We start from the raw sequence: 19,432 nt of genomic DNA on the forward strand, positions 1-19,432 counted from the left end.
AAATTCTAAATTTGCAAAGATGGTAAAGGCACACCCATAAAGACATGAAGCCACAATAGAAATGCAAACACACACTCTTCAGATCATTTGTAAAATAAATAAATAAAATGAAACTTTACTTTCCAATTTACAATTATGTTAGATTGTGTTGGCCAGCACTTAGACATTAAAGACATTGAAGTTTGAGGTCGTAATGACATAAAATATGAACAGGGTAGAGTGGTATGAATACTTTTGCACAGCATTTGCATTTATGAATGTGTTGCTCTAATGTTTATATGATTAAAATACAAAGAAACCCACTACCCTGGTTACAGACACAACAATTAGCAAATCTTCCTGTTTTTCTGACTTCAGTTAAAGTTGAAAATTATGTAATTTCCAGGTGTGACTTTGAACTTACAATGTCGAGGAAATTCAGGGTGTTGACAATTAGATGCATGGATACAGAAATACCCAAGAGTCACATAACACTGACAAGTTGGAGGCAGACATACAGGTCAATCAACATTAAGTACAGCACTAATGCATTTTATACCTATGTGTGTTATATCGAGCAAGAATACAAGTTTCAAAAAAAAAAGAAAAAAAATGAGAAGGATCCAGGTTGGATAAAACACATTTTTATTTATTTACTGCCATTCCTACTGCTTCAGACATACAAGCCGGGGCGCCGGGAGCACAATGTGATTCAAACAAGTCAACACTGCTGCTGATCTACAAACAAATCTCCCTGACAATAACAAACCACAAAAAGTGCAGAAAGAGAAGAAGTAAGAAGAACAGCGTTTGGCAATCATTAACATCTTGGAAAAAAAAAAAAAACCTTGGAAGTAAAAAAAAAAGGAGTGCATTCTGCATTCTTAATAGCAAACAGCATCTCTGCTTCATCGTGAACTACATAGAGAGAGAAATCAAACTAGCAGAGCTGCTAAACCACTTTGACGTCGGCCCTCTTCCTCAACCCGTTTTTTTTTTTTTTTTTTTTTGCAGCTTTTCTGAAAGTGGATTTTTGTCAGAAGCTCCGGATCTTTCTCTCGCTCTCTCTCTCGGATGGCCCGCAGCATTACAGGGGAACGTGGTGCTCTACACGCTTTAAGAGTAATTAAAAGCGACTGAACAGCTGTAATTATGAGAAACGGCGGCTGTGTTCCGGGTCACTCTATCAGTGCTGCCTTTCATCAGAGCGCAGGAAGAAGGGGGTTCTTCTGCGCCGCTCCGTTTTCTTCGTCTTCGAGAACAAACAACTGTCAGGCGTCCTGCAGGGCTCACGCACACGATCACACTCACACATGTACGCCTTCATGTAGGCGCGTGTTGGGAAGAGAGCGTGCACAAAAAAAAAAAAAAAAACACACACACGAGCCAACGACTGATCACATGTATAGACACATTGGTAAAACGTACTAGTACACACACACACACACACTCACTCACAAACAGGGAAGTTCGCAAAGCAAAATGGCACAAGCACGCCACTGCACCGCAAACACGACAAGTTCTTCATGTTTTCCACCGGATGACACTCAGAACTTTCTTCTCATAGTCTCTCTTTGGTCTCTCCAAGCCCATTCCACTTCTGAACACAGCAAAACGGGAGTTACACTATACACAATCGAAGAGTGCGATACCGTGTGAGCAAAAAAAAAAAGTGAGTTTTCTTACCAATCTATGCCGTTTCAGAACACCGGTGAGACAAGCAGAAAGCATATATGTGCGTAGCCTACCGCGCTGTGACTACTCAGGAGTCAATCCATTGATAGAAGCATGTTTGGATTACATGAGATTAAGCAACAGAGTGCACAAAAATAACAAACAGGTACACAATGTATGCTAACACTGAAATGCAGGTTCCACGTATGTTTCGTTAGACCGCTGTGATACTAGTAGCTCGATGCTAAGCTCTGCGTTGTTAGCATGTTACTGAAGCACTACTGTGAATATAAGGTGGCGGTCTGCTTTTTGCTTCCTGACAAATCCAAGTTGGAGTGACTGGAATGGCGACACTGGCTGGGATAGTGGTGGCTGAAGGAGGCGGGGGGTGGTGGGGGTGGAGGAGGGTGTAGATGACCCAATCAAAAGGAATCCAACCATGATGGGATCACAACAAACGTAGCATCAGTGGCCCATCTCCTCAAGCTGAACTGGGGATCATTCAGAGAAGCTGGTGGGTTGATTTCTTCCATCCTTAGTTCCTTCATCAGTGCCTCACATCCTGATGGAGCAGAAACAAAACAAGAAAAATTAAAATATCAAAAGAATCTTCTTGTGTTTTCCACCCTGGAATTTTAATGTCAATTGCTGAGGCTAAGCATGGACTCCTTAATGATTTATTAAGCGCTCGAGTTAAGTTTAGACTACAGTGGAAGGACATGTCCTTGCAAAACTACTGAATTGAAAAAAAGAATTTGCTAATATTCAATCTCCACGGTGTGCAAAGTTGCCGCAAAGAGCCATATAAAAACATATGTCTTTATTCTGAAGAACTACAGTGTGTTTGGACCAGGCTGTAGTTAAAGTCAACAGATCAAAATAAACTTTTATGGCTGTACGACTCTCTAGATAGACTAAAACACTGAAACATTGAAATTTTTTTTATTTTTTTTTAAATGTCCTTTTGGGCCTTCATAATGACCAATAATGGCCATTTGAGTGACTTTTGGCCTTGAGCAAGCCTTTCAGCAGTTATCACAGTGTGCTGCACATGTACATTTCAGTCTCCATTTCATGACTGACTGTTCACAAACTGCTCTAAAAATAATCACAGCGGTTATTGTGTGTCTGTGTGTTGTATGCATTTATGTAAAACACTGAATAACAATAGCTTTTCTATTGACTCATTGAAAAGTATTAGATAAACAAGCCAAGCACGTATGAATGAATGGATGCTGCATTGCTGTTACAGTAATACAGTGCCAGCCACATGTATTGGCAAACCTGGTAAAGGTCTTCAAAAGGCCATAGAAAAAAATATGTCTTATATTGTTGTAGCATGTTATCACACTGAAAAGATTAAAAAAAAATCCCAACCTTTCATTTAAGTGGAGTAAAAAAAAGTCCCAAAATAAAAATATTAATTACTATTGCAAAAATCAATAGTGGCTCAATTATTGGTACTCAGAACTAACCTTTGAAATTAATATAACAGTAGAATTATATTGATTTGCATTTAAATTTGTTTATGTTGATGAGATTTTCTTGGGGCTTTTACATAGTAATCCACGGCTACATGTTTCCTACAGGGTTTAAAGATGACTTTAACGTCTTTTAGCCACTGCCCACTAAGCTTTACAAGGACCCATACATAACATGTGAAGCAAGTAGGGTAGTAAGGGAGGCAGGAAAATAATATCCAGATCCCACCGGGGTCTTCTTTGGAATACCAAGTCTCAATAACAACTTTTAGTCCATCCATACCAACTGTCTGTTTGGGAGGCAGGCCAGGTAAGAGCATTCTGTCTTTCCATCACTAAAGCAAACATGTGGGTTAGCTAAATCCTAAAAAGACTTTAACCGCAACTGTGTGCTTTGGTCAAATGATGAGTGTGATTGATCTTTTAATATACAAATAATCCCGGTGGGTCTAGATTGTAACACAAATTGAATACGAGGAAAAGCATCTCATAGCCGCTGTCAGGCACGGTGGAGGATCAGTGATGCTGCGGACCTGGAAACCTTGTTAGATTGGTTGGTATCATAAACACTTTCTTTAAATACAATGTCTGTGAAATACAAGGGAATATTAAATAAAAGTCCGCCTATCTTGTCTTTCAGCGGAATCACTATTCAAAACAAAAAGCTCCAGACCGAAATTCTGTGAAAAAACCTACGAGGTGAGTTGAAGAGGTGAGCACATAGGAGAAGACCCCGGACGCCGGACAATGTAAAGACAATACAAAAAGCAATGGTCAGAGATCCAGGGGCCGGGGCACAGTAATGGCGCAGAGGGTAGAGCACGCGACCCAAGTTCAGAGGCCTCAGTCCTAGGGTTCAAATCCCAGCCAGTGAACCTCTGTTTGCACGTCTTTCCCCTCTCTCTCAACCCCATTTCCTGTCAGCCTACTGTCAAATAAAGGCCACTAGTGACAGAAAAAATAAATAAAGATAAATCCATCTCCATGCTCCCTAACTCGTGTGAATTTGTAGAAAAAAAAAAACACTTTTTAAGATGAGATTGTTTTCCCAACTGAAAAAAAGTTTATGTTTTTGGTGTGATTATGCTACTCCAATAAAAGACGATTTAATAATTTTGTTGATTTAATGTAGACCTTTTTTTATTCAGGGCATCTATTTCGGGCCCACCTCCACAGCAGAGACTCCACTCTGTTGATGATATCAGCCAGATCAAAGGGCAGAGGCATGCCGGGGTCATCCACGCCCCAGAAGGGTCGGTCCACCGGGGCCTCCTCAGGGGGTAACGTCTGGGCCAGAGTCGAGTGGCACCTGAGGCGACAGGACACAGGAAACACACAAAGCCATTAACTCCTCCCTTCCATCAGAGCTAATTGGTAGAAACACACATCAGGGCCACAGACGGATGAGTTGCTGCTGGTGGATGCAGCAACAGTTAATCTGTCAGAGTTTGTGGTTGTTCTATCTCACTCTCAGTTTAGGAGATGTTCAGTTTGTCTTTGACTCTTGACTGAAAGAGACAGGAAGGTATTTTAACTTCTGCTCAGCTCCTCTGTGTGCTCGTTTATGTGAGAACCAATCAGAACACTGCTTCTCTCAGATGAGAATTTATATTGGACTTAAGGTTTGGTTGTACAAAGGCTCTCTTTCTGCTTAACTCACTACACACAGTAAGACGAACGCAGTATCCCAGAGAATTGGTACATTTAATTCAATGCATACATGGCTTCATACAATGGATGAGATGAAACTAAATTTAAATGATTGGTTGGAAAAAGGTGGGGGTGGAATGGGTGGGTTAGACTTTAGACCCTTCTTCCTGGAGATGAAGCCTCACTCCGTACCTCGGGTTAATCTTGGTCTTTCCTGCTCAGACTGTCGCGTTATTGTTATTCAGTTGTTGTTTTTTTGGTAACGCTATCATTATAGTTTGTTATTTGGACCCTGCGTCAAAGTAAGCGCCTGTCAATCGGTGCCAGAGTTCTGTCTCGCGTCATGCGGCTGGCTGTAGTTTCGTTCTCTAAACGGCCATTCTCCCGCTCACTACAAGCATTCATAACCCCTCCACCTTTCAAAATACCTTTTCATGCTAACCTTTCCTACACTTGCCTTGGACACCTGAATTGTTTTTGGCAAAAACCGACACACTTTCAAGTCAGCAAGGCTCCCAGAACCAAAAAACAGAGCCGAGACAAATGGGAAAAGTGATGTCAGAGCATTTTTCTCAACCGATGAGTGACTGCGACAGCATAAAACTGATGATGAGACATGATATCACGCGTCATGATTAATGCCCTGTTCATTTCACACACACACAAAGAGCTCCACACAGCAGGACGCTTTCACAAGAACATCACTCTCTGTTGCCGCAGTGGAAAAAAAAAAAAAAAAAAAAAAAGCCAGCCTCGTCGTGTAACAGCACGATTGTTGCGTGATTAATAATCAGAGGTCAGCTGTAATTTCTACAGTATGTCGAACCCCCCACAGACCTCAGACACATCTTTTGTCAGACCTGTGTAAATATTTACTGCTGTGACTCTGTTGTGCTCTCGGCTGTCACTGTAAATCTGCCCTCCCTCCACCTCTTGACAGACGAGCGTGACCCCCCGACCTGGAGGTGCAACAGGGAGAAGCTGGAGATGGCATTTTGTGTGTTTGGTGTGCAGCGTGTGCTTCCTGAGCCACGAGGCCAGCTATATTCCCCACTCAGTCATTATGCCACCGTCTGTCATATCTCTTTACCCAATACCGCACACACACCCGACCACCGACACCACCTTGTGGCCACTGGCTGAGGGGAGGGCACGGAGGAGACCAGGAGAAAGATATGGGGGTCAGTTATGGATGGGATGTTAAAGTTGTTAGGGGACAGGCGGGGGCTGCCACAATTTGTTGTAATATATTTTCTCTAGAGCCACTTAATGTTCAACTGGCTCTCTGCCTAAGTGCTGCGTTTTTGGTGCGGTTAGCCCTTTTAAACGGCTGCCGCATTACGGCGGCGAGGAGCGGCATTAACATCCATTGTCCAATATATCTTTTGGCGTTCTGGATCAGGGCCTGATAATAGCATCTGTTAACATGCACTAAGTACCATTATGTAGCACATCACTTCATAAATAATACGATTAAGCGACCTTGGGGCTTTGCGACGAGCCGTGTGTTTAAATGTTCTCATCATTTATTTAGGGTGCGAATTAAAGGAAGCACCACTTCAGAGAGGGAGGATGAAGACACGGCTGGCATACTGATCTCTGCTTTGTGCGAGCGCAAACTGACCCGGACGGCGAACACACATGCACGCCGCGCAGTTCCGCTGACATCAGCGTATGGACACCACCAGCCAGGGGAAGCCGTGCTTTTGATTTGGTCTGATTAAGTATTCATTCAGCAGAGCTATGAAAGAACGCGCTTTTCCTGCTGCCCCGAGTCATAATGAAAGGGCTACATGGCGTGAAAACCCCCGACTGGCCACCTTCAGCAGAGCTGCTGCATTTATTTGACAAGGGATCTTGCAACATTTGCACGCAAACAGAAGGCTCCTGGTTTACCAGAGATATAAAAGATATCGAGGCTGGAGGACTAGCAAAGATAATACAGTGAAGGTAATTCAGCACACACTTTTACACAATCTACCACTGTTTCCTGAGAACCGTCCCCTGACTGCTAAAATGGAACCAAACAAAAAGTCAATACTGGGCGAGGTGCCTTAAGCTCTCCAGGGCTCTCACTAGATATTCTGTGTAAGTCACAGTGGCGTACAAACAAGGACCCAGCGAAAGACTTTCCCATGGCAGAGCGGTCCACCTTAAAGTTAAGGTCAAAGACAAAGAGGTGTGCGTGTGGGTGTTCGGTGGTGTTGCGAAGGGAGGGCTTTAAAGGAGGTAGAGTGTGTGTTTGTGAGTCCAGGCTGTTCCAATGGCTTAACCCCAGACAGATATGGGCCTAACTATCCCATCTGGCGCTCGGTCAAGAGAGATTGGCAATACAATCACTCATTTCAATTTGCCCTGAAACCTTATAGCCTGGCAGGCCTCTGCTCAAATGGTATGCTAATGCGAAAGGTATCTAGGACTCTATCGCCTCTATTCCACAGAGGCCTGTACCTCCGTGCAGCACAGTGCACTTGAACTGCGGCTGGGGCAAGCGGCTCCTCGGCCCTTACTGCAAATAAGGGCCGGAGCCCCCTTTGCGCTCAAACTAACCACTTTAGCTAAAGTGAGTGTTAATTATGGACAGGCAACGCAGTCAATAAAAGGTTAATGTAAAAGTCAAAGGATAAATTCCTTTAAGCATTGCATCATTCCACCATCTCTGCGACCAACACACTGCTCGCAGGTCTCCTAATCAATACGTTTTACTGTAATGCGCTCCCTATCGATTTCCTCCCCCTGCACTCCATGGTCCGAGCTCCATCACTTGGTTGAATAAAGGAAGTGGAGGAGAAAAGGGGGGAGGGAGGGAGGGAGAAAAGAAAAACAGAGTAAATAAAATGATTAACCTCGTTTTCACTTTGTTGTTTCGCTCTCGGAGTCTATCTGAAAGGCTTGTCAGAAGAGTGCAGGGTGGTCCAATATCATCTCTGCCATCAGATCACAACCATACCGACCAGCCCAATCGTCAGCATCATCAGTCCACTCGATCTTTGGTCGGGGTGTAATTGTGTAGCAGTACACTCAAGCAGGGTCATACATTAAAAGGCCCTACGCTCTTAACAGGGGGGGGAAATCCGCCTAATAGACAACATCAGTGCTTCCGACTCAAGCAATTACACTGATAAATGCACAATTGTGTCAGGCAAAGTGAAAAAGAACCAAGAGAATGTAGATAAGAGACAACACTTATTGCATTATTGCTACAGAAGGTCATTTGTAACCACAAGGGTCTGCAGATCGTGAGCCGCCTGTAACAGGACAGCATCTTGCAAACTGCTCTATGCCTTTTTGACAAATTCTAAGAAATTAATAGTATGAGAAATGCTCACAGTACCTCATGTAGGAATGGGCTAATTACTCACAGTTAAAGCAAGGTTTTAAAAAGTCATCGTCAAAACCAATAAAATATTCTGTTGACAGTTAAAGTACGTTAAGGAGGACATCAGAGAATGTTCTGGAGCAACTGGAGTTTCCAGCTGTTTGGTGCCCCTCCTTTATTTGTTCAAGCCCACTACTGGTAACACCTACGCATCACTGTTGTCTGCAAGGCAGAAAGCCGGCTGATTGGAAAGTCATAGGGCGGAAACTACAGGAGTGCCGCCAATTACTGTTATTTAGGTCATGTTTGTTTGCAAGTGCAGTTGGCATGTGTATGAGTTTAATTAGAAACTTCAACTAAATTCAGCAGGTGTTTGTTCTATCCCCAACTACTTTGTGCATCTGTTGAAAAAAAAGAAAAGAATAAAAAAACGAGTGTTTAGGAATGACCCGCTGTTTTGGTTGACACCAACTTTAAATATGCCCGACTGCATGTGACTTAAGTAGAATTTAATCATTGTGGGGTTTTTTTTCATTTAAATGTATTTCAAAGAAAAAATGATGTTATGATTGTTGAATCATTCGCTCATGTTCTCTCATTCTAAATTTGTGAGTTTAAATTAATACCACAGAAACCTGAAACTTATCCACTGACCGTCACATACACGGCGGCCCCACCATAACCATGCACTGATTAAGCAGGTATGGAAAATGATGGTTAAATGTTATAGATTATCTCATTATAACTGTAATAATCAACATGTTATATTAAGTTCTGGAAGGGCAAAGATATAAGATATAAGATATACCCTAACCCTATTGTATTTCTGATTCAAACAAAAGCAATAGTTAGTCATGCTATGTGTTTGTTATTTTCTCACTGTGAGATTCTTACACCTACACAGTACATTTGTCTGAGTAAAATGTACTCAAATTGAAGTGTTCTTAGTTTTAGTGGAATCAAATATCATTTTCCGTGAAATGTTATTCAATCTGAGTAAATTCTACTCTTCAATTAACATAGTTTCGTTGAAAAAAGAAAATGTGAAATGTGTAACTATGGCTACCTGAGCGGTTAGTTTGGTAAACAGCACATTAAAGGACACCAGTAGAAAGCTATATGAACATAGTGAAAGAAGAACCATCTCAAAAGTATGTGTCCTTCCCTGCCCATGAACTTAACCACACCGAAAGATAAAACTTGTACAAAGGTACACCGAACATCAATCAATCAATCAGCCATGTCACCTTTTGATCTGTATTACGTGCCTGTGCTGATCAAGGGAAGTGAAATACCTCAGATCACCTGCTTCCTCATGCTCTGCCCGTGTTTCATCCGACTCTAGAAATCTTTCGCAGGTGTGAACTTTTATGGTTTTGGCAGCCTGAGAGCCTGAGAGCTGAGAATGCAATCAAACAAGTCATGAAAAAACAGGCATGTGTCTCATAAATCAGCCTTCCCCTGAAGCTAGTGCTTGCAATCATGCTCTAAGGGAAAAGGAGAATGAAAGAAGCATATTATCTATGTACTTTTGGTATGTATGCAAGGTGGTGTACAAAATTAGTGACTTAGCACATCTGCCTTTTATGTTCAGGCAGTTACGCTTTTAATAGGGGAAAGACAGACAGGTTGATCGCTTCTTATCCAGATACTAATCTTTTGGTATTGTGCAAGATATAATAAATACATTCAGAGGGCTGAACCTGTCCAGATTCAAGCTTTGAATCTCAGCCTACATTACTCAGGACTTAAAAAGTTATGTGAACCCTGACGGTTGCCGTCATTACCTTAGAGCGACACACTGCACCCCCCAAATTTCTATTATAACATTTATATTGCCACATTAAGCTTCAAATGTGAAGCGTTGCAGAATATGGAGCAGCCGGCAGAAACTAAATCCTGAGCGGGGCCAGCTTTTATCAATTTCCTCAAGATCAAGCAAATGCTATTGTGTCTGCAGACGACTGCTGACTGTACATTTTGTGTGCGAGGTGGGCACGTGTGGTGGGGGAATCAGAGAGGGAGGGGGGCGTCGTCAAATGCGTGACATATGTTCCTTTCGTTTGAGTCCCTCTAAGGAACCTTGGCTAATAAAACCAACATCTGATGCACTCTTTTTCCCCCCCTTTAATTAATGGTTGCGGTAACCGCAAAAAGGGGCATTAGTAAGAGGGCTTGTTTTAAACCCCCACCCCTACGCCCACGTGCCACTTACAACTCCGCTGCTGCTGGGAACAATGATTATGTCGGAGTGTATGGGTACCTGTGGGTGGGGCAGCCCTTTCCTCAGACTCTGTGAGGTCTACCCTTTCAGCAGCTGCAGTCTATACTCCTTATTAAACCACATGAAACAAATAAGGTTCGTTATTGGCGTCTTAAGCTAGCTTTAAACCCACGACTGTGGGTAACAAGGGAGTCTATGCCAAAATCAGAGAAGTTTTGTTATACCTTCACAGTCCTTGCCTGTTTTGCGCCTAGAGCGTGTGATGTGGCCTGGCTGGCTGCCCTGTCTGGAGCCGGGTGAGCCAGATGAAACAAAAAACACACACACACACACACACAAAGAAAGCTAGGTAGACCTTAAAGTCAGCCTTCATAATTGAAGGCAATAAAACACTTGCAGCCTGCAAGTGCAAAGGAGGCGAGCTCCTGGACTGCTGCTACTGCTCTCAAAAACCAGGTGGACGTCTATTAGGTGCTTAACAGCGTAACAAATTACCAAACACCCTGGCCTGCTCTCTCCCCTCCTGAGGGTACTGGATGGAATGTGGCCTAACGTCAACACAGTCGCAAAATTTATGAGCGGACAACTATTGTTCAAACGCAGTCAGGTTCTAATAAAAAAAAAAAGAGGCAGGAAAAGGACAAATAGATAGGGTCCTCCTGGCAGTTTACTCTTTCGGCGGGTCACCCCCCCAAGGCTGAAAGAGAGACAGTTTGAAGGTGTGTGCGCTCAAGGTTGACTCAGTAAAACTAAGAACAATTGTGACTTCTGGCCTTCTCGCCACCTGTATCTGACGGAGGAGTTATCGTACAACAGCATGCAGCTAAAAGGACGAGCAAAAATAAATAAAAGACAATATAAAAGAAAGTACCACCAAGTATAACTGTATGGCATCGGGGCATATAGCTCTACTCAGAATCCTAAACAATCCGAAGGTGACAAAATAGCACAATGAAACATTTGTATGTATGCAGGCAAAACTGATTAGACTTGATTCCGGCCACACACTGAGATTTCTCAGGATGCCGTTCATTTCTAAAGCCCTGGGGAGAAAGTGGAGCGATAGGAAGACTTGATGGTAAGGCTAAAAAGGGTTACAGGCCTGAGAGTGATTGCACTTTTTCCCAGCCCGGTGTTGCACAGGCTATAAATCTTACGTTAGCGAACAGGCTTCATCAAGAACATGCTTAATGTGGCGTTGGGAGCACTAACTCGTATTTTTCTTTCATGGCAGTTGCATGCTTTTGCTGTGAAAACTTGTTTTGGGAGTGGTATTGTAAAAACAATCATTCTTTTTTTTTTAAAGTTTTATCCCTCCTCTTCCCTCGTTGCTCCTTTCCTCCAGGCCAAGTGTTCGAACCTTGTGGGCATCATCTGAGCAGTGCAATAAAGCTGTTGATGGATGAGGTTTGCTGGTAAAGCGACACAGCCCTGCCACTGGACAACACCTGACCGCAGTCACATGATAAGGTCGATCAAACACCGGCACAATTCCCACCTGTCTTCAAGCGACAATCGCGGGGTCGAGCTAACTTAGCTAATTATAGGGTATTGTATCTTGAACGGACAAGTTACAAGTCATCCTTATAGCTACGGGGGATGTGGTGTTAGGTTCTGAAGCCTTTGTGCAAAGAAAACTGTGTGACATAAGGTTTAACCTGTTGCAAAAACAGATATCAGGTTTCAGAAATGTTTGTATTAATCTGCTTTACAAGAAAGACACTGTGACATACAGCAAAGGTGCTGTTTCACTTCAAACAAAGCATGGGAACAACCTGTACAGCCCTTAAGAGCAGGAAACAATTTTGAATAAACAAGGAATTTTATTTAAACAGCATACAAGAAGTGACGCTTGTCGCTGACACTCCTTAAGATCTAATCAGAGGCTTTGTCAACGTATAACGTGAAATCCTTATTGACAAGCTGGTTGTTGACAATTGTAGCCAGAGGGTATCGTACTCTCATCCCCAAAAAACGATGGTAGTAAAGCAAAATAAAAACTCTTACACATCAGAAATAAGTTATTGTTAGATAATTAAGGTAATTATGGACATTTAAATGGACACTGCTCTAAGTATTTAGAAAAACCTTTCGTCATTCAGTTAAAGCTATCTTAGTCTCTTTTTAACAAACAAAGGAGGGGCAGCGTACGGAAAAACGTTCACATGCCCGCCATCTGTAAAAAGTCAATAACGAAACTACCTTTACGCTCTCTGTTTAATCTGCACTACAAAATCCGACCGAAGCCTTTACTTCCTCGGAGAACTAACAATAGACAAAGTCCCAAATTCACTCAAGCATAACACAGAATGTGTGTGCATTCATGCATGAGCTGTGCGTTCGTGCCAGAGGAGGGCTTTCTGCCAGGTGTTTGAACTTCTGCATCACCAGGTACTCCTGCTGCGAGAACACAAGTTTTTTTTTTCACCCTATTAAGTAAATAGTGTAATCAAAGGGGCCCCTGCATAAAAACAGAAAGAAAAAAAAAACGTGAACACCCAGCAATTTGTTTGGAAGAGCAGTCAGGTTAGGCCCTAAGGCACTCCAGCAAACACTATGCAAAGGACTAATGAAGTGAGTCATGGAAGAATACCTGCCTATTCAGTTGACTTGGTGTGTGGTTTTTAAGGCTACTTGAAAATTTAATGATTCACATTAGATGGAAGAGCCAGATAGTAGATCTAACAGGCAGGGGGTGTATAAGTGGAGAAACAAAAATAACTTCAATTGAGTAAATAAATAAATAAATAAATAAGACTTAAAAGAACAGCAACTAAGAATGTCAATGCTGTCAGCCATTCTGCAATACAATTATATGTTACAAATATAAATGTAACGTATAAACAGACAAACAGTGCAGTTTGAGTGGTCTGCATTTTTAGGCTTTTCTAATCCTCAAGTGGTAACAAAACATATTAAATGCGCTCTCTTCTTGTAGTTTTGCAAACAAAATAAATGCTTTACAAACTATGTTTTAAAGAATCTGTTTACTTTAAAATCCTCCAGCCCGGTAAAAAAAAGATTTCTTATGTGAGGATCTAGGAAATATTATTAATATAAATCCCTTAAACTAAGCAGATCAGAAATGCTTACAAGTGATTTTACACAAGTCATAGTAAAGACTCAAGTCCATGAGGCAGGTCCAACAATTCCCAGGTGTTTCGCCCCAAGTCCTTGACTTTTCAAGCCTCTAATGACACAGTAACATATCCTCACCAAAGTATGCCATCTAATCTACCTATAACACTGCATTGCTCTAGCTTATGAATTGCTGTTACCACTATTTTTTCCAGTTTAACATGTGAGATTAGTGATTTAAAATCTTTCTTTTAAGTGAATATAAAATGCAAAAAAAAGCTGTAAACATCTGCTTCAAATAATGATGCAAATTAGAACATTTAGGAAAAATAAAAAATAACCTTAGCAAAATATTAATATTATATAATTTAGATATTTAACCGAACAAATATTAGAAATAAAAGTAGCATGAAGAGCTTAGTGCTGTCCGATATGGTCGATGTATAATTAATAAAATATTATTGATGATTTACTACCAGTTCATTTGTGACCATGTTGCCCAATCTGTCCTTATATACTGCACTATGTAGGGTTTGAAAGGTTTCTGCTCACTTTTTGATGATTATTATTATTATTATGTTCCATGTTTACATCTGATCTTTGACTCTTGGTAGACTTGGAGTAGACTGACAAATTGCAGCTGATCAAGACAACACGGTAAAAAGCCTCTGCCAAAGTAACTTTACTGAAGTAATTTGGAAGAAATAAAGTGCCTAACTTACCAGTCTCTCACAAAAGGGTACATTAAAGGAGCAATATGGACATAGAAGGCGATTGGTGAGAAGGTGAGGGAATGGGGGTAAAGCCACAGTGGAGGTAGAGAGAGTCGTGGCTTGTCACACACCTTGTTTTGGCCTAGAGACAGTGCTCAACAGCCCACCTAGTGGTAAAATTTCACTTACTGCACCTTTAAAAAGCCATTAGCATAGAACTTTGTATGATGCATCAGCACAACTGTTAGCCTTAAATGGCTCTAAGGATTTATCTACTTTTCTACAAACTTGTCACAATATGATATTATTATCTACCACATGCCAAACAACTGATTACAGAACATGTGTCACCAAGTAACCAAAAGGCTGCAACACAAAGATTTTACAAGCAGAAAAGTCATCATCAGTTGTAACCAAGTGTCATCAGTAGGCGAGGTCTTTCTTAGTCAAACCTGTCATCAAAGAGTCTCAAATGTAGATAAAACATTCAAATCTGTACCCCAGGATCCAAATTTTTAGTGACAAGTTGACAGCAACGAGACAGGCTTTACTTTGACAAAAGATATGATGGGGTTTTCATTTCTTGTGGTCTAGTGCCATGAGATCTTGTTACACGGGGTGAAAATCACAGTTTAAACATTAAGGAAAGAACGACCAACAAAATGCCGGTGTGGGAACTATCTAACTGGATTCCTGTTGCTGGCAAAGGTGGAAAACAAAATTACCTGAGAAAAATATGAAATAAAGCAATGCTAGAAGATTAAGAGCCAAAGACCACATAAACAAAATCGCGGCATAAATAAAGCTCATAAAAGTACACTAAAGCAAAACCAAAAAGCATAGTGTAACAAATCCTCATTTAATAACTGAAAGATGTTCTGAGCGCAAAATTAAAAGGTCTTTCTGGTGATCAGGATTTTAGTGTAGCAGCAGTCTGTCTGTCTGCTCTGGATTCTATCATGATTTGATGCAAATATATCAACTCAGTATACTTGAAAACTACATTTTATCACCCTTTGTTATCCAGACACTAATGTAAGTACAAAGCTGACACTCATTTATGTGTCAAAAAAGTCAAAGTTGGCTCAAAAGGCTTACTCTATTTGCCACAAAGAACAAGAAGCCAGCAGTGCTCCGCGTAAAGAAAACAGAGGATTACGACTCAAGTGGTAACAGATCAACTCTTTATTAGTTTCCTGTCTCAGTGATTTCCCCTCTCCATAAACATCCCCGCTCTGCCCTACCTATCCCGGAGAGGACGGTTCTTGCTAAATTCTCTGGCGTTGCAGCTGATCCAGGGTCAGCTGTGGGGAGTAAGAGAGGGATAACCTCTTTGTGAGCCCCACATAAAACCCAGATGGCTGTGTGGAAGCTCTGATCCAAAAACTAGCTTACAGCTCAATCACTGTGGTTGCATCTCCAAGTCCACAGTTTAACCCCCTCCGATGTCAGCCAAGGTCACAGATGCACGCTTGAGAGGCGAAAAGAGCCAGGAGTGAAGTGCTGCCAGAGCCGAAGGAATTAGATCCGGGCTGAGTGGCCCTCATCTGGCTAAGCCTGGTAAGCAGCAAGACTAACAGGCTGAGGCACGGTGGTTTGGGTTCATACACACACACGCGCACACAGACACACTCCCATGCACTGAAACTTCCGTACGAACGGACATGCACATATATACTGCGGCAAACACACACACTGACACACATACTAACGGAAGGACTCAGAGGGCTACAGATGGCACGCCCTGGGCCTGGTAACAGGGGCGCTGATTGAGCTAGTTTTAGATCCAGAGTGGATGTTGCCCCAACACACGGGGCTCAGGGGTTCAGGAGGAAGACAAAGAACAGCGGAAGCAGTGCGGGAGGCGATGGGAAGAAGAGGTGGAGTCTGACGTCTCTATCCTCGCGAGGGATTCGACAGTTTTAGTACAACATTGACATGTCACTGCCCATTTGTCCCCTTGCCCTGCTGCGCAACGTGTTCCTACCTGGGCGTCTTCACCTAATGCCTCTCGCCACACACACACACACATCATGAAAAGACGCTCGCACAGTGGGAGCCGGCGGCCACTTCAGCCATGATTCCGCATGACTTCCGCTGCCTGACTGACAGGAGACGGGGAGGGTGAGGACAACAAGCTGTGAATACGGGAAGAGACAGAAAATCATTGAGAACCTTGCCTTTATGAATCTTTGATGAGAGTGAGTAGGGCTGGCGGGGACTCTGCCCCTGGTTAAATCAGAGCATAGCGTGTGTGGCGTGTGTATGACTGCCAACAGAGGCTGAGACGAACAGGGCCTGGACCAGGCCCAGACAACTGCAAACCCTGCAGTCGGGAACAGTTGTCCTTGCAATTAGTCTCCGTTCCCCCCAATTCATGTCGCAGGTAAGTGGTACCGGTAGCTAGCAAAACAGCTAAAGCTATTGGCTATTAAACCGCTTTGTGCGCAGGTTAGGGCATCTTGCTTTGCTTGATTTGTAGCCAGCAGTTATTCCTTAGATCAAACGAAAATAAATATATCAACGTCTAAAAAGAAAACAGGCACTGTTTATCTTTTATAAAAAAAGATGGCTCACATGTCGGTGCTTATCAGATAAAAGTGTTTTCCATTTTATTTCAGTGTTTTGTCATTCTATTAACCTGTCCAAATCAGTAAGATCTTGACATAAGAGTAAAAAAAAAAGTAAATGAAATCCTTCAGGGTCCCAAAGTACAACCAGTCTGGGCACACCCGTGAAAATGTGGGAAAATGTTGTCCTCTGTTGGTTCTTATAACATTTCATCTCTGTTTATATCAAACGCAGAAAGAAAGAAAGAATAAGCCTCGCTCATCCTCTAGCTGTGATGGTTAACTTTTAGCCAGATGCCATCTTCGGGATGGGTTGGTTAGTCTGTTTAACTTGTTAACAGCCCGTCAGGTTTATCGGCGTAGCACCACAGTTGAGGGTCTGCTTCTACCCGACAGAAGTGCCAAAATATCCTGAATGGAGCTTTTTGCCAAATAGAGTTTGTCCAGCGTTAGTAATCAAGGAAAGATCAGAAAGTTTTCAAAGAGTCCCATTTAAAATTATAAAGACATCATCCCCATATCAATGGCAATGCTGAAGACACACAAATAGCTCTGTTATGTTGAGATCAATCTCAACATTACACTCAGTCACAGCTTCCACCACACCTATAACAGCCTTAAACAACACAGACAAGATTTTGCTTGTGCCGATGAGAGAATGTTGGCATGAGCAAATACAGAGAAATAAAAACAAGAAATACAACTATGTCTTCTTTACCCACTTTTTATAATACAACATCTCCATTAATTAACACTTTTTTGCATATAATTTAACAAAAAAAAAGGTTCACACTGACAATGATTTGCAGATTTACACAAATATTTAGGATGCAAAATTCACACACATTACAAAACCTATATATCTTACTGTCAAGCAGCAAGATAAGGGAGAAAAGTAGTACTTTTACAAATGTTATAAATATATGTTTCATACATAGTTAATAATTTTTGGGCACCGGCAAAACCATCCACCCATCCATCTATTTTCTGACCCGCTTAATCCCTCATGGGGTCGCGGGGGGTGCTGGTGCCTATCTCCAGCGTTCACTGGGCGAGAGGCGGGGTACGCCCTGGACAGGTCGCCAGTCTGTCGCAGGGTGCCGGCAAAACCAGTGACAGGTTATTTTTGGAGCTCTTTTCTCATAGTAGTGGTTATAAATATTTAAGTTTTAAAAGGTAAAGAAGCAGAAAACTGGTAAAGTCATTAAGAACCCACAATTAAATTGTTTTACTGCCAAAACAAAACATATTGTTCACAGGCAACCTTCTTGTAACGAAAAGCCATAATGCTGAGACAGAAATATTGAGGTCTATGTTTGCAATGAACAAAACCTGAATCAGATGTAATACGTTTCATGTAAAGCATTGCTTCGCAGCCGATAATGCGTCAAGGCAAAAAATACATAAAATTCATACACAAATTAAAGATTTCTTTATCTGTTGTGAGTCATATCGTTATAGTAACCTTCATCAGTATTTATCACATATCGCATGTTTTCCTTGCATTATGTGGCCCTTAATTGCACAACAAAAATTTGATGAATAAAAACACCTTTACTACAATGGCCAAATAAATGTGTCAAAAATAATCTATTTTCTTTTTTGGCACAAGTGCCCTTTATTTGACAGCAAGCTGTAAATGGGCGGTAAATGGGAATGAGCGATAGAGGGATGATACGCAGCAAACGTCCATGGGTCGGTACTCCAAACCCGGACGGCTTCAAGGACTGAGGCCTTCAAACATGGGTCTCATGCCCTACCCTTGCGCCATCAACGCACCCACTAATTTATAATAATCCTTTAAATGATGTGATCATAAGTGACATGTAGTTGCACTATTTACCAGTTGGAACAAAAACCTGGTAAGCAGTTCGGAAAGCAATTACTAATTCTTGATTCGCTTTGAATAACACTGAAACATTCCACAGCCCTGGCAAAGTTATATATAATTATGTCCTTTGAATAACACAGCTGACAAGGTATTGTTTTCATCTCTGACACGGTCGGTAACAGTCCCTATTTTTTTCACCTAAGAACAGAACCAGTTTGACACACGCTAACAGGTCTGGCTCGCTGCCACGATAAACGACAGAACTTTAAACAAGGGGAAGAACAAAGAGAAGATTAAAAATGATAAATCATGTCACGATGTCTTGTTAGGATATCCCAGTCTGCAACTCCAATGCGTGGGAAGTCACACTACACCCAGAACCCTTGTGGTGTTCCTTTCCTTCTCTGTTTATTGTTTTACCTTCACACCTGTTCTGACTTCGGACACATGAAAAAGCACAAGGATGACTCAGCCGGAGGTTGTTTTAATTAAAAATACAAGACGGGTTACAACAACACTCCCTCTCATCTCAGAAACAGCTTTTTAATTGATGTCAAACAGGTGCCAATTTTCTTCACAACACGACTTAGGTAATGTTACGAAACAAGCAGAGCAGCATAGTAGCTTTATCTCATCTGCCACCTGTGACAGCTCCGAAGTCGGAGTCTTCCAGAAAGCTCGGCTCGTGTTAACGTGTCACTAATGAAACCTTTTGAGGACTCGGATCACCCGTCTGTCAGCTAGCTAGCGCTGACGTAGTGCTGACTGACTTCCGATCACACATGGGCTAGGCAGCCAGACGAACCGTCTTAAGCTGATCAAGAGTTGCCTTGGCTTCCCGTTTGCAGCTGTCAGGTTCAAACTTTACATTTCGTTGCACATGTTGCTTCCATACAGAAAACCACAGACAGAA

At 42.0% G+C, this 19,432-nt stretch overlaps 1 protein-coding gene across 1 annotated transcript in view; it reads right to left on the bottom strand.

Moving 5' to 3' along the window:
• Positions 1-603: 603 nt before the first annotated feature.
• The window catches only part of fto (FTO alpha-ketoglutarate dependent dioxygenase), a 172,364-nt gene continuing 153,535 nt past the window's right edge, over positions 604-19,432 (bottom strand). The window contains exons 9-10 of the mRNA XM_012881966.3: positions 4,303-4,443; positions 604-2,215 (exon numbers count right to left, since the gene is read on the bottom strand). Of these exons, the coding sequence (XP_012737420.2) occupies positions 2,209-2,215; positions 4,303-4,443 (148 nt within the window). The 3' untranslated portion in view covers positions 604-2,208. The remainder of the gene's footprint in view (positions 2,216-4,302; positions 4,444-19,432) is intronic.

Source organism: Fundulus heteroclitus, chromosome 4 (genome assembly GCF_011125445.2).
Source record: "Fundulus heteroclitus isolate FHET01 chromosome 4, MU-UCD_Fhet_4.1, whole genome shotgun sequence".
In the NCBI taxonomy this organism is placed as follows: Eukaryota; Metazoa; Chordata; class Actinopteri; order Cyprinodontiformes; family Fundulidae; genus Fundulus; species Fundulus heteroclitus.